The 15,790-nt window shown below is 48.6% G+C and overlaps 1 protein-coding gene across 3 annotated transcripts; it reads right to left on the reverse strand.

The window, feature by feature from the left end:
- Positions 1-399: 399 nt before the first annotated feature.
- Positions 400-15,605, reverse strand: SKA1 (spindle and kinetochore associated complex subunit 1). 3 transcript variants are annotated; one of them, XM_066602565.1, is made up of 7 exons: positions 15,541-15,605; positions 11,567-11,670; positions 9,569-9,693; positions 7,106-7,197; positions 4,386-4,514; positions 2,569-2,738; positions 400-951 (listed from the first exon to the last, which is right to left on the reverse strand). In XM_066602565.1, the coding sequence occupies exons 2-7, from the start codon at positions 11,655-11,657 to the stop codon at positions 803-805; spliced, it is 756 nt and encodes a 251-aa protein (XP_066458662.1). In that variant the 5' UTR covers positions 11,658-11,670; positions 15,541-15,605; the 3' UTR covers positions 400-802. The 3 variants fall into 3 exon arrangements, with proteins under 3 accessions (XP_066458662.1, XP_066458664.1, XP_066458663.1); XM_066602567.1 differs by having other exon boundaries at positions 15,537-15,556; XM_066602566.1 differs by lacking the exon at positions 15,541-15,605 and adding an exon at positions 12,809-12,899.
- Positions 15,606-15,790: the final 185 nt, after the last annotated feature.

A 15,790-nucleotide genomic window follows, 5' to 3' on the forward strand; every position in this document is an offset into this window, starting at 1 on the left:
GTAAATGGAGCAGCGGTCTGTGAGCTAAACTGCCTGGAAATCAGACTGATACATTGTAGCAAACTAGCATGCTTAGCTCACATACAACTGTATCCACTTCTCAGCTGAGAGGACTAGCTATGTACAATGTATCAGTCTCTATTCTGGGCTATTTAGCTCACAGAGCATTGTTGACACTGCATACAACTGTATTTACTTCTCAGCTGAGAGAAGGACTAGCTATGTAAAATGTATGAGTCTCCATTCTGGGCCATTGATCTCACAGAGCATTGTCTAGACTGAATACAACTGTATCCACTTCTCAGCTGAGGGCAGGACTAGCTATATACAGGATTGCTGAGTGTTCTCAATCGCTAACAACAAACATCTTAAAATGGTGAAGAACTGAAATAAAATAAATTCGAAAGTTGCAGAACTTTTTATTTATACACTGATAAATCTTTATTTCCATAAAACCACTTTACAATGTAAATAAGTGCAGCTAAACCAATATCGCAAAACAGGATGTAGTGTGAGGTCAAAGCCAAAAGTTCCTATTAGGAGAACATGATGGCAGCAGGCAGTGCGAACAGTTTCCAGTTCTGTCCTCCTTCTGTGACACCAGTGACCTCCAACCTGTGATACTACTTCTCCCCCCAGCATACAGGTGTAGTAAAGTTACGGCATGTCGGAATGTGCAGTTCCGCATCAGATCACTGCTGTTAACTAATAGTGAAGACAAGTCCTTCCTGGTGATGCAACGCACTTTACTAGTAACATCAGAGGGGAGCGGGCTGAAGTAAAACTCCACGTCCGTAAGTCATTAGCAGATAACATAACGCACGATTCCCTTCCCGCGCAGCTCCCGGATGCGGTGGCAGTGCCTCAGGATGCCCAGCAGTGCATGGAATCTCTTATCCACCTTCACTTGTGTAAATTCTTTAACGTCTTGTTCGACGATAAAATATTGGCCTGAGGGAAAATAAAACGGGAGTCGTCAGGTGACCGCTCTACGGGGAAGGGGGCTGTACATTCAGGATTTCATTGTGACTGAAGTATTGCAGCAGATTATGTAAGCAATCACTAGTGCCTTTATAAAGACTAAAAAATAGGATTAAAAAAGCTTTTTAAATTATTAGAGAATGTAAAAAATATTAAAAAGTGGGAAAAAAAAAAAAAACACCTTTTCCCAGTTGTTGCATTAAAATAAGTAAATGAAGATTGGTATTGCCGTGTCGATAAAAGTCCAGTTTATAAGACTTTCACATTTTTTATCCCGCACTATGAACGCCATTAGAAAAACCAAAAAACGCAATGCCGGAGTAGCGCTTTTTTTTGGTCATCCCATCTCCAAGAAAAAAATGGAATAAAAAGTCATCAAGAAGTCAGATGTACCCCAAAACAGTACCAATAAGAGCTACATGTAACCCCACCGGAAACAGCTGCATCAATGGAAAAATAAAGGTTATGGGGGTCAAAAGATGCAGAAAAGCAATAAAAAAAAAAATGTATTCACCGGTTTTGAGCAGCACAACACTAAGAAAAAGCCTAGAGAAGTTTGGTAATGCTGTAGTCATACTGACCAATACCAATCAATGTACAGGTGGGCAATATGCAAAACACTTGCCATGAGACTCAAGTGTTTGCACTGGACCCCCTCGCTGTTCGCTGGTCACATGACTGAAGAAGTGTGGCGCTTACGTTACGGCATGATGTCCCATTTGCTGATCATTAGAGATGAGCGAGTATACTCGCTAAAGGCAATTGCTCGAGCGAGCATTGCCTTTAGCGAGTATCTCCCCGCTCGAGACGGAAGGTTCGGGTGCTGGCGCGAGGGAGCGGTGAGTAGCGGCAGTCAGCAGGAGGGAGCGGGGAGAAGAGAGGGAGAGAGAGATCTCCCCTCCGTTCCGCCCTGCTCTCCTCCGCAGCTCCCTGCCCGCCGCCGGCACCCGAACCTTTGGTCTCGAGCGCGCAGGTACTCGCTAAAGGCAATGCTCGCTCGAGCAATTGCCTTTAGCGAGTATACTCGCTCATCTCTACTGATCATGTAATCTTCCCCCAGTTTCCCCTGTCCCTTATGCGGACTGTGACAGCACCTCTCATGTACACAAACTGCCTGTCTGCTTCTACACCTGAGGCGCACAGTATACATGACGGGTGCTGTCATGTTCCCTCTAAGAAGTGACATCACACTCGTCGCATTATCGTCGGGCACAAGGGGGTCTGAACCCGAAGTGAACAACTCATTCTCGTGACTCGTGTGTTGCACATTGCCACAGACTTCTAATCTTAGTTGATGGGACAATCCCTTTCAGTGCACGGCCAGCGCTACTCAATGTGAGTGACGGCGATCTCCGCACAGCGCTGCGCAATACACATAGCATCGCCAGGCTTGGAAAACCGTGAAGTTATCCTGAAGGCTATTTGTCTAGTCCCGCGATCATCACAAAGTAATTGCTACGCAAACAGCATAGCACGCCAAACGTTCATTTGGCGATCTTTACATGCGAGTGTTGGCGCTTTTTAGATGAATACAATAGATACTCCGGCGCTAATTTAAATAATTCTACCTGATCACGTATAAAATACCTTTCGTATCCTGCGTCTCCTCCTCTTTATAGCGCCCCAGTTGCTTTCTCGCTTGGTTGTTCAGTGTTTTAAAAGGTTGATGTATAATCTTGTACTTGGCCATCACCGCCTTGTTAATGTCTTGGAGAAAGTGGTTGATCTGCTCATACGTCATGCGGTTCTTCATGTACCTGTGGAAGGAGCAATGAGGAGCGGTTTAGTAGATTAGGTCTGGCATCACTCTGCGGGGTCTTTCTGAATCAGGAACATACAGACGTCTTGAATATATTCTGCGAAATTCCGGTCTGATAACATTTAGGCTACATTCCCACGGTCGGGAATCTCGCGCGAGTTTTGTGCATTAATATGAACGCCATTCTTTTGGATGGACTTCTTCACATGAGCGATTTCTCCCTCGCAGCATCACTGCGAGGTAAAAGAATCACAGCATAGTCTATCTTTTGGCTTTCTGTTTTCAATGGGACTTCTAAAGACCTCACGTGCCGTGCGATGTGATGTTTCCCATTGAAATCAAAGGGGGTCTTGAGCGTTGGACACCCACTGATCAGATAATGACGACATATCTTACAGGTCATCAATATTACAAACCCCTTAAAACAGGTATATACTCTCCAAATCACACTTTAAGGAGACCAGGATCTGAGATCTATGATGCGGTTTGTGGGATCTTTGCAATGAATTGGCTGTCGCTGCAGCACAGACCACAGCGCCACTTTTGTGATAGTGCTGGAAGAAGGGTCAACTAGAACCCTACAGTGCAGATATCCTGCATACGGCAGCACATATCTCATCTTCCTCTACTTCCTGGGTGTATAAGACAGCCTAGATTGTGCTTAAAGGGGTTGTCTCGTGAAATCAAGTGGGGTTCAGCACTTCTGTATGGCCATATTAATGCACTTTGTAATATACATCGTGCATTAATTATGAGCCATACAGAAGTTATTCACTTACCTGCTCCGTTGCTGGCGTCCCCGTCGCCATGGATCCGTCTAAATTCGCTGTCTTCTGGCGTTTTTAGACGCGCTTGTGCAGTCCGGTCTTCTCCCTGGTGAATGGGGCCGCTCGTGCCGGAGAGCTGGTCCTCGTAGCTCCGCCCCGTCACGTGTGCCGATTCCAGCCAATCAGGAGGCTGGAATCGGCAATGGACCGCACAGAGCCCACGGTGCACCAGGGGAGAAGACCCGCGGTGCATCGTGGGTGAAGATCCCGGCGGCCATCTTGGTAAAGGAAGAAAGAAGTCGCCGCAGCGCGGGGATTCGGGTAAGTAATAAACTTTTTTTTTTTAACCCATCCCTTGGGTTTGTCTCGCGCCGAATGGGGGGCCTATTGAATAAAAAAAAAAAACGTTTCGGCGTGAGACAACCCCTTTAACTGCTCTAAAACCTGACTTGTCTCTTCTTAGACATTTAATGTAAATGTTCACAACTAACAGCAGACGACGTTTTTCTGGATATGGCTCAACAAAGCTGGAAGAGTGTCAGGAGTCTCCCCTATCTTCATGGGTCGGTATTATAGAGAGGGCTGCCATGAATGGCCCCAATACAGAACATGTGCATGTTCGGCCAACAGCTATCCAAGACCCTGTTCACATGTAGTAATGACATGCCATTAGTCTTTTCATGCAGACCACAGATCTGTGTAAAGAGGCATCCATGTACCCCCTAAGCTATAACGGGGTCATGGGCTGTCCATGGAATTACACCGACAGCACGTTTCGAAAACATGTACACGGAGCCTAAATGTGCGATCCTGACACCTCCGTGACATGACATGAAACCCATCAGTTGGTATAATGACCGGGCATACGGATCACTTACGCTGGCACACTAGCAAATTCCTGCGCTGTAATCAGCTCCATTTCTTTAATGTGCTTTTCCTTGACAGGTTTCTTTGCCGGCTCTGGAGCGACGACCTTCGCTGGAGGCTCCTCACCTGGGACCGAGTTACTGCAAAACAGATGACGCAAAGCATTACTATTCAGAGGATGAAGTCTGATCTCAGAGGAGGGGACGGCGATGAACAGTCCATTCTGTGACATTCACAACCTGCCACATACACATCTACATAATACAAAACTCCATAGGGAACTGCTGGCGGCTCTGCGTGCAGGGCAGCTCTCAGGGATGGATGGCTGCTAACACCGGAGGGCATGGCTGCCCACTGATTATTATGGGTATCTTGTTATGTTACTTACACTATAAAAGGAATAAATGAGGGTGAGGGGGGCACCTATGGGTACGGCACGCGCATGGGGTAGTCCTGCTGGGTAATTACATGACAGCACATCACTACTCTTAAAGGGAACCTGCCATATCCTTCATGCGGCTCTCGCTGTGTAGTGACAGATGTGCTGCTTCCAACAGATCGGTAGCTTATGAGTAATGAAATTTAGTAGATTCAGTGCATTCACCGTGATTGGTACCTATGTCGGTATACAGTGTAGTAAGAAAAAAAAGGTACCCTGTTGTACAGCCTCTACGTTTGATGCTGGATGTGATACAGTCGGGCAGGAAAACTCTAGTACCCTGTTGTATCACCTCTAGCTTGTATACAAGATGTGATACGGGCAGGCATGAAGGCTCTAGTACCCTGTTGTACTGCCTCTAGCTTGTATACAAGATGTGATACAGGTGGGCATGAAGGCTCTAGTACCCTGTTGTACTGCCTCTAGCTTGTATACAAGATGTGATACGGGTGGGCATGAAGGCTCTAGTACCCTGTTGTACTGCCTCTAGCTTGTATACAAGATGTGATACGGGCGGGCATGGAGGCTCTAGTACCCTGTTGTACCGCTTCTAGCTTGGATACAAGATGTGATACAGGTGGGCATGAAGGCTCTGGTATCCTATTGTGCCACCTCTAGCTTGGATACAAGATGTGATATGGGCCTGCATGGAGGCTCTAATACCCTATTGTGCCACCTCTAGCTTGGATACAAGATGGGATATGGGCAGACATGGAGGCTCTAGTATTCTGTTGTACCACCTCTAGCTTGAATACAAGATGTGATACGAGTGGGCATGGAGGCTCTAGTACCCTGTTGGATCACCTCTAGCTAGGATACAAGATGTGATATGGAAGAGCATGGAGGCTCTAGTACCCTGTTGTACTACAGGGTGTCGATGGGTGACAGAAAAAGCCCCCTCCCCTTGTTATCTGGATTAAATGCTAATGATTGTGGCATATAAAGGGTTAAACCGACAGGATATGAGGTTTTGCATTCCTGGCTGTTAGAGCAGGAACCTGGCTGTCAGTAGTCAGCTAAGCCACTGTCTTAACCCTTTCAGGACAAAGGGACATATTTGTCCTATCGTTTTAAACTGCTTCCTATGGGACAAATATTGTCATATGGTCCTCAAAGGGTTAAAAAGATGAAAAGGTTTCAAAGCCCATTAATGAGGTTAGTAAAAAGGCGTACTGCAGTCATGAAGGGGTTAAACTCCGCCCCAGGCTGAGCTTAATAGGCAGAAATACATTGCAGCACTGAGGGTCCTCACAAGGCTCCAGACTGCCCCAACACCAGAATGGCACCCTGCAGTCTGGGACATGCAAATGCCACTGTCAGCATAGACAAGGGCATTTAAATGGTTAACAGCCGTAGTTACTTACAATCGCAGCTGCCATGTACGGAGCATTCTGGACCCCCTCCATACAATCCCCCCACATCTGTTGTATACGTACGGCCGATGTCACCAAGGGGCTAAACATTCTTTGTCCTTTTGATTAACATTTCTATCACTTGTTTCAATTCATATTTTTGGCGCCGGAGGAAGACGTCCGTCTGGCAGTTTTCCGTTTCCGTCCTCCCACATATGCAGCGGCGCTGCCTCTACCATTTGATGGTCATGTGATTGCCAGGATGCCGCTAATAGAAAGATCCGGTTGCGTCCAAGCAGATCCCGCTGAGGCCTAACCAAAATAGTCGCCACTATCACAGCACAGCTCTCCCCTCTAAGGACGCGTGCACACTGCAGTTTTCCGCGTTCGATTTTTCCGACACGGACCGGCCACATTATTCACAGCTCGGTCTCAGATCTCTTCTGCACAACCCCTTTCAATGAGGCGAATCCAGAGACCGCAAGCCAAGGCGGATTCCGTGTGCCAACTAGTAAAATACGGATCAATCAATCAAATAAATGGGAAGCAGATAGGACACGGAACAGGTGTTGGTTCCGCGCCAAATTCCGCAGTACGAACAAGACCTAATTGGCCTTCCCAGTGCTGCCCTCTTACTGCGGAAATAAGTGATAAAGTGCACACGTGATTTTTTTTCCTTACCTTTGAGACCAAAGCTGGAGCAATGGTACAATAAACTATTAAACCTACAAAGACACGTATATGACATGACCGGCTGCCGTGGGCCGTACGTGCGTCCGCACATGCAATGTATAGATCTAAATGGTCCTTCACCCAAATCGTTGTGTCAGATTTCCACTAACAGAAATCTTATGGCCGTGCCAAAGGGTCCCAGCCTTCAGTGACTTGTATCTATACCACATCACAGGCCCCGTAGACTGGATGGGAGTATATAGAGTACCTGGTAGGACATTTCTTGGGAAGATGCGGGGGAATGTGGTCGCTGAGATGAGACGCTTCCTTGTAGTCGCTCTCTAGGGTCACCTGCAGCTCCTACAGGATAAAAGGAGATTTACCACCATAAATACCATATTGGATGCGTTATACGCCGTATACTTCACATAGACGTCTCTAAATCTTTCCATCCTTTCTTGTCGCTTATTCATTGCTACCTCTGGGTTCATGACCTTTAAAGGGGACGCCAACCTACACTGAATGACCCCTTTATCAGCCCTTTCATATTGGCGCTTCCCTGTATGAGAATTCTCCCCGTAAGAGAGCTAGCTATAGTACCAGTATAACAGATCCTGCCAGAGTGCCCCATAAGAGAGCCAGCTATAATGCCAGTATAACAGATCCTGCCAGAGTGCCCCATAATAGAGCCAGCTATAGTGCCAGTATAACAGATCCTGCCAGAGTGACCCATAATAGAGCCAGCTATAGTGCCAGTATAACAGATCCTGCCAGAGTGACCCATAATAGAGCCAGCTATAGTGCCAGTATAGCAGATGCTGCCAGAGTGACCCATAATAGAGCCAGCTATGGTGCCAGTAGAACAGAACCTTACAGAGTGCCCCCATAAGAGAGCCAGCTATAGTGCCAGTATAACAGATCCTGCCAGAGTGCCCCCATAATAGAGCCAGCTATGGTGCCAGTATAACAGATCCTGCCAGAGTGACCCATAATAGAGCCAGCTATAGTGCCAGTAGAACAGAACCTTACAGAGTGCCCCCATAATAGAGCCAGCTATAGTGCCAGTATAACAGATCCTGCCAGAGTGACCCATAATAGAGTCAGCTATAGTGCCTATATAACAGAACCTTACAGAGTGCCCCCATAATAGACCCAGCTATAGTGCCAGTATAACAGAACCTGCTAGAGTGCCCCCATAATAGAACCAGTCATAGTTCCCCCTTAAAAACAGCAACACTGTCGGCAACAAGTTTTCCGTGGATCAGTTTCAAGGTGAATCGACATTAGATGGGAAATTCCAGTGATCTGAGTGATTCCAACAAGGCCGGGTCATCGTTGCTAGACTAATCGGACCGGGATGTCACTGCGAACCGCGTGGGGATTTCTCCTGCAGCAGTGTGGAGAGTATACTGAGAATGAGGTCATCGGGGAAAACATCCAGCAAAAGGGAATGCTGTGGAAGGAAACAACTTGTTGCCGAAAGGGGTCAGGGGAGGATGTCAGGAATTGTCCTGATGAACAGGATCTGCAAAGTAAGGATATTGCAGCTGAATACAACGCTTAGGCTACGTTCACATCTTGTTCCAGGTTTCCATTTCCATGCTCCCCTGCCCGAACACATATGTTTTAGAACAGAACGGTCGGCATTTTTCTAGACGAAAAGTCTTGTATGCAGGAATTTTTTGGCTGGCATTTCATGGCCGATCTGCAGCAGAGGCTCTGAATGCCGATGTGAACATAGCCTTAAACACGGATGGGATAGAACAGCAGGCGACCAGTTCCACCACCATTACTAAGACAAACAGGAAGGTCAGACTCCAGGGGGCAAAAAAGCCCTAATATTGTATCACTGAGCAGCGGAGAAACATCTCCTGGTCAGATGGATCCAGACTTCTGTTGCCCCGTGCTGATGGGAGGTCAGAATTTGGTCCAAGTAGCATGAATTGATGACCCCTTCCTGTCAGCTGGTCAGAACATGTCAGCACCTCCATCTAATCTGCAGCAGCTACAAGAAGCTTCCTGTCCGCAGGGGCCGATATTCTGCAGAAGGATTTAAACACTTAGGCTGCCTGTCCACGGGAGTTGCGATATCCCGTGGCGGATCTCCGCCGGGGAGCAGGAGCCAGCTGACGGATCTTCGCGGTAAGCCTATCTGACAGATAGGCTCACTGCGGCAATCGCATGCTGCGATTTTCCGCCCATGAGCGGAGATTCGCTATGATTCTCCGCTTGTGGACATGGGGGGCTGCGCTTTCCATAGCAAAGCTCCGGAAAGTCTGCACTGCGTTCCTCGCGGCCGGATTATCGCAATGCAAAAACGCCCGTGGACAGGCAGCCTTAGTGAAATTTACGCCACGATGAACTGCTGCGGTTCTGAAGACCCAAGGAGCTCTGATTCAGCATTTCAAAGGGATTGTATCATCAGAGATAACCAACTTGTAAACGCAGTCCTGGGTGATCTGCTGACTACATTGGGGTCCGCTCACAGTAATAGGAGACAACAGGCCGAGATGAATCTTACCCGGTGATGGCACTCCAAAGACCCTGTACATTTAGGATCACACGCTCAGGTCGAAGCATGCACCATCCTATAGCCGCCATACAAGCTTTCCCTACTCTGTCCCCCAGTAGTCACAGCAGGGCTCCTTCTTCCATCAGTAGTCACAGCAGGGTGCCCCTATATACCCAGCACACTGCTAGCAGAAACTATGGCGCAGTGTCTCCATCTTACCTTCAGGCGCTTTGCAATGGTTTCTTGCCACTGGACTTCTGTCTCCACCTTATTAAGGAGCTCGTGCAGCAGATGCAGCTCGGAGGCCACCTTATCGAGCACGCTCCTCAGCGAGGGGTCCTGACCTGCGTAGATGGAAGCACAGAGAGGTTTTAGACAGGACGACCCTCATCCTTATGCCCCATTACAGGGGGTCAAACTCCTTATGACCAAGGGCCACACCAGTGTTATTATGGTTGCCTTCAAAGGGCTCATTCACACTGGCGTATTTACGATCCGCATTACGGCGTAATACGGACAGCTTAGACACCAGTGATTTGCATTGGGGTATTCAGACGTACATTTTTCATACGTGTAAAAAATGCGGAATGACCTATTTTGGTCCGTTTTACGGACTGTATCTGCCCATTAAATGGAACCTATCGTCAGGTCTGTCCTGCGCAATGCCCAATTTTATTACAGCGCTGGAAAAGTTCAAGACAGGATTGTAAAGCTACCGGGAGACTATAACAGTATATAGCGATATTATCTGATCAGCATTACATGTATAGCTTAGATTGCGCAGGACCAACCGGATGACAGGCTCCCTTTAACCCCTTAAGGACCAGGGTCTTGTGGTCCTAAACGACCAGACTCTCGAGGGATTTTACCCATCTGGTGGTTTTACTGCCCTAGTTTTTTTTTTCGTCAGCTACCAAAATTATTTTTGCTGCGTTTTTTTTTTCCGTGACATATGGGGCGGTTTTTTAAATATCTTTTTTCATTTTTGCTTTATTGGGGGTAAAAAGCTTTAAAAACTATTTTTTATTAATTTATAGTAGTTTATTTTTAAAATTAGTTTGATTTCCACTAATATAAAGTACAGGAATGGGTTCCTCATTTTGTCTGACATTTTGCAGGATCCCGGATTACAGGGCGCATACGGCGACGGTTTTGTTTGGCGTCAGCGGTCGTCTTCTTTTTAGTATATAGATTTTTATTTTATTCTGTAATTTTTTTTTTACTTTTTCTTGTAACTATTTTTTTTTACCATCTATGCCCTCGATATAAGACCTCTGGGGGTCATTCACATTATCTTTTTTTTTTTCCCCACTGTAGCTGGGACATCCGTAGGAGCCCCAGTTAGATCGGTCTCACACAACTGGGTTTGAATTGTGGAATCTGCGATCGCCATCCGCATACATAACAAAGATAGATCATTCGCATAGCCACTCACATGAGCCGACAGCGATTTCCGCGAGCAGAAATTAATTTACAGTGTGTTCTAGTTTTGGGCGGATTCCGCACAGCCGACTTCCATTGCATTCAATGGAAGCTGTCCAACACGTAGGCCATCCACAATTGACATTGCCGATAGGTAGCGGTTACCCACGTCATCGCCTAGCGACGGCGCAGGAAATACAATTCTAAAAAAAATCTTTATTGCGCATGAGCGACAGCAAGCGTCCACGATCATCCACAGTAAAGATAATTCAGGTATATGGGGTCGCCAGCTGCGGTCAGTGCCGGATTCCACTGTAGGCACTGACCGCAGCTGGCGACCCCAAGCTGATTAGGGTCTGCTAAGACCCTGCAGCTATGCTGTGGTAGTGGGCATCCAGCAGTTATGAGATCGTCGGGTCACATAGCGGAAGCCACACTTCTGCTTTCTCTCTTTAGTACATAGCACTCGTTGAGTACTGCTTGATTGCAGGAGCTTTAATCCCACGCAAGAGTCTGTCCTTCTGCGCCCGGACCTCATCGTGGGCCATATATAATGATGTGGCGGGCCTTGAGTTTGACACAAGCGTCCTATTAGATCAAGCGGGCATCATAAGAAGGCCCCTGCTTGGGACGCCCACTGTATACGCCAATATACTACATATTCCCTGGTTGGCTGCGGCTTCCCAGGTAAAATCAATAGTGGCGAGCCCGACTTGTGGTGGCATCCATCAACCCAGGGTGCAGCTTCAGTAGGAGACCGTTCCACGGAATAGAGTGATGTCCGCGGACACTCACCGATGTGCCGCAGCTGCAGCGTCTTATTGATGATGGAAATCTTTGAGTTGATGTGAGAACACAAGTCATCCAGGTCATCCGTAGCTGCCATCGCTCACCGAACCCTGGGGAGAGAACAGCGCATGATGAGGAGGGGTCCGAAAAGGCTGCAGCACACGGGTAGGAACAGGATGAAGGGGCACAAGAGCATCTGCACCGAGGGTCACATCACAGCAGAACCAGTGGTTGCTCAGTCATACGGGCACCATGGCAAGCTCAGGCAGGATCTGTTACACTGGCACTATAGCTGGCTCTACTAGAGGGGCACTCTGGCCGGTTTTGTTATGCTAGCACTATAGCTGGCTCTATTTTGGGGGCACTCTGGCAGGATGTTATACACGCACTATAGCTGGCTCTATTATGGGGGCACTCTGGCTATTCTGTTATACTGACACTATAGCTGGCTCTATAATCGGGGCACTTTGGCAGGATCTGTTATACTGGCACTATAGCTTGCTCTATTATGGGGGCACTCTGGCAAATTCTGTTATATTGTTACAATAGCTGGCTCTATTATAGGCGCACACTGGCAGGATCTGTTATATAGGCACTATAGTTGGCTCTATTATGGGGGCACTCTGGCAGGATCTGTTATACAGGCACTATACCTTGCTCTACTATGGGGGCAGGGTATTAGTGTATCTTGACGCCACCAGGAAGCTAGAGGTTTGACAGGGAGAACGCCCCGGTCACACCCCCAGCTCCCAATAGGGCCAAAAGATGAAGGTCGTTGCAGCACAGTGTGCATTGATGACCGGCTGCCCTGCTGCCTTAGGCTGACGGTGACTTCAATGTTACTGTACAACTAAGATGGGAAGTAATTGTCAGCCTAAGGCAGCAGGGCAGCCAGTCATCAATGCAGACGCTGCAGCAATCACTGTGAGCGGAGCACCCGTCCCCAGCTCCCAGGCGGCCGGCGCCTCAGAGCTGAGCAGCGGTAGCCGGCGCAGCCCCTCTGCTCACTGGCATGTTGCCGCTGCCCGCGTATCTGCTCCGCCAGCGGCGTGGCCGGAGGCTGACTGCTGCCGCAGGCTCACTGCTCCGTGAGGGCTGATCCACCCCTGCAACGCTGACAAAGTAGCCGCTGCCCATGCATCTACTGCTCCGCTGGCCGCACAGATGGCCGGCCGGCCGCCCCTTCACAGCTTTGTCCTGCCAGCCGCCGACGCCTCTGTGTTCCTTGCCGGCTGCTCCCCTGCTCACCGGTGCCAAACTTGCCGCTGGCCACGCATGTGCTGCTCGAACGCCGGAATGGACAGCCAGCCGGCTGACCGCCACCTCCTCTTTAACGTCCTGCCTGCCATCCCAGATTCATGGTTAGTGGGCTTGCAGGACCTACAGCCCAAGCACATAAGCAGCCAATCACTGACAGGGGACGTCACCCCCTGTCAATTCCTGGTGGCGTCAAGATACACTAATACCGGGGCAGTCTACCTATTCTGTTATACTGGCAGTATAGTTGGCTCTATTATGGAGGCACTCTGGTAGATTCTGTTCTACTGGCACTATAGCTGGCTCTATTATGGGGGCATTCTGGCTATTCTGTTATACTGGCACTGTAGCTGACTCTACTATGGGGGCACTCTGGCAGGATCTGTTATACTGGCACTATAGCTGGCTCTCTTATGGGGGCACTCTGGTAGGATGTTATACTGGCACTATAGCTGGCTCTATTATGGGGGCATTCTGGCTATTCTGTTATACAGGCACTATAGCTGGCTCTATTATGGAGGCACTCTTGCAGGCTCTGTTATACTGGCACTATAGCTGGCTCTATTATGGGGGCACTCTGACAGGCTCTGTTATACTGGTACTATAGCTGGCTCTATTATGGGGGCACTCTGGCAGGATCTGTTATACTGGCACTATAGCTAGCTCTATTATGGGGGCACTCTGGCTGCTCGAACGCCGGAATGGACAGCCAGCCGGCTGACCGCCACCTCCTCTTTAACGTCCTGCCTGCCATCCCAGATTCATGGTTAGTGGGCTTGCAGGACCTACAGCCCAAGCACATAAGCAGCCAATCACTGACAGGGGACGTCACCCCCTGTCAATTCCTGGTGGCGTCAAGATACACTAATACCGGGGCAGTCTACCTATTCTGTTATACTGGCAGTATAGTTGGCTCTATTATGGGGGCATTCTGGCTATTCTGTTATACTGGCACTGTAGCTGACTCTACTATGGGGGCACTCTGGCAGGATCTGTTATACTGGCACTATAGCTGGCTCTCTTATGGGGGCATTCTGGCTATTCTGTTATACAGGCACTATAGCTGGCTCTATTATGGAGGCACTCTTGCAGGCTCTGTTATACTGGCACTATAGCTGGCTCTATTATGGGGGCACTCTGACAGGCTCTGTTATACTGGTACTATAGCTGGCTCTATTATGGGGGCACTCTGGCAGGATCTGTTATACTGGCACTATAGCTAGCTCTATTATGGGGGCACTCTGGCAGGATCTGTTATACTGGCACTATAGCTGGCTCTATTATGGGGGTACTCTGGCAGGATGTTATACTGGCACTATAGCTGGCTCTATTATGGGGGCACTCTGGCAGGATCTGTTATACTGGCACTATAGCTGGCTCTATTATGGGGGCACTCTGGCAGGATCTGTTATACAGGCACTATAGCTGGCTCTATTATGGGGGCACTCTGACAGGCTCTGTTATACAGGCACTATAGCTGGCTCTATTATGGGGGCACTCTGGCAGGATCTGTTATACTGGCAGTATAGCTGGCGCTATTATGGGGGCACTCTGGCAGGATCTGTTATACTGGCACTATAGCTGGGTCTATTATGGGTCACTCTGGCAGGATCTGTTATACTGGCACTATAGCTGGCTCTATTATGGGGGCACTCTTGCAGGCTCTGTTATACTGGCACTATAGCTGGCTCTATTATGGGGGCACTCTGACAGGCTCTGTTATACAGGCACTATAGCTGGGTCTATTATGGGTCACTCTGGCAGGATCTGTTATACTGGCACTATAGCTGGCTCTATTATGGGGGCACTCTTGCAGGCTCTGTTATACTGGCACTATAGCTGGCTCTATTATGGGGGCACTCTGACAGGCTCTGTTATACAGGCACTATAGCTGGCTCTATTATGGGGGCACTCTGGCAGGATCTGTTATACTGGCAGTATAGCTGGCGCTATTATGGGGGCACTCTGGCAGGCTCTGTTATACTGGCACTATAGCTGGCTCTATTATGGAGGCACTCTTGCAGGCTCTGTTATACTGGCACTATAGCTGGCTCTATTATGGGGGCACTCTGACAGGCTCTGTTATACTGGTACTATAGCTGGCTCTATTATGGGGGCACTCTGGCAGGATCTGTTATACTGGCACTATAGCTAGCTCTATTATGGGGGCACTCTGGCAGGATCTGTTATACTGGCACTATAGCTGGCTCTATTATGGGGGCACTCTGGCAGGATCTGTTATACTAGCACTATAGCTGGCTCTATTATGGGGGCACTCTGGCAGGATCTGTTATACTAGCACTATAGCTGGCTCTATTATGGGGGCACTCTGGCAGGATCTGTTATACTGGCACTTTGCCTCTTTTATGGGCGCACTCTCGCAAGCTCTATTATACAGGCGTTGTTGTCTATTATGGGGGCACCGTGGCTTGTTCTATTGTGGAGGAGCTGGTGCTGGCTCTAATATGGGGGCACCCCCACAAGCTGTTATAGGGACCCTGGAGGGATGTCAGTTTACAGGGGCTGCAGACATCCTTAGAATACTGGCGGGGGATGCGTGATAGTGGGGTGTCACGTGACGTCATACTGCATTGTCATCCACCAACAGGAATGGCCCCACAGCCGCAAAAAAAATATTCCCAGCCCCCCGCACACATGTATACCTGCAGTAGATACACAGTACATCCACGCCCGCATACACATATAACCCCGCGCTCACCTACCTGACAGCCGCTCCCGGGCCGCGCGTTCAAATATAACCCCCGCCTACTGCACCGCTGACGTCACACCAATCAGAAGCGCCTAAACACTAGAGCTCAAACAGCCACCTGCAAATGTCTCTTGTCCCTAAACGACATTGTGTGTGGGCGGCCATTTTTCTGAAGACCATGATTTAACTGCTCACTATTGGAGACAGCGGTCTGTAAGACGCGGACATGCTGGAAAGAGTCGCTAGATATGGCGGCCATATTG

Source organism: Eleutherodactylus coqui, chromosome 5 (assembly GCF_035609145.1).
Source record: "Eleutherodactylus coqui strain aEleCoq1 chromosome 5, aEleCoq1.hap1, whole genome shotgun sequence".
Lineage (NCBI taxonomy): Eukaryota > Metazoa > Chordata > Amphibia > Anura > Eleutherodactylidae > Eleutherodactylus > Eleutherodactylus coqui.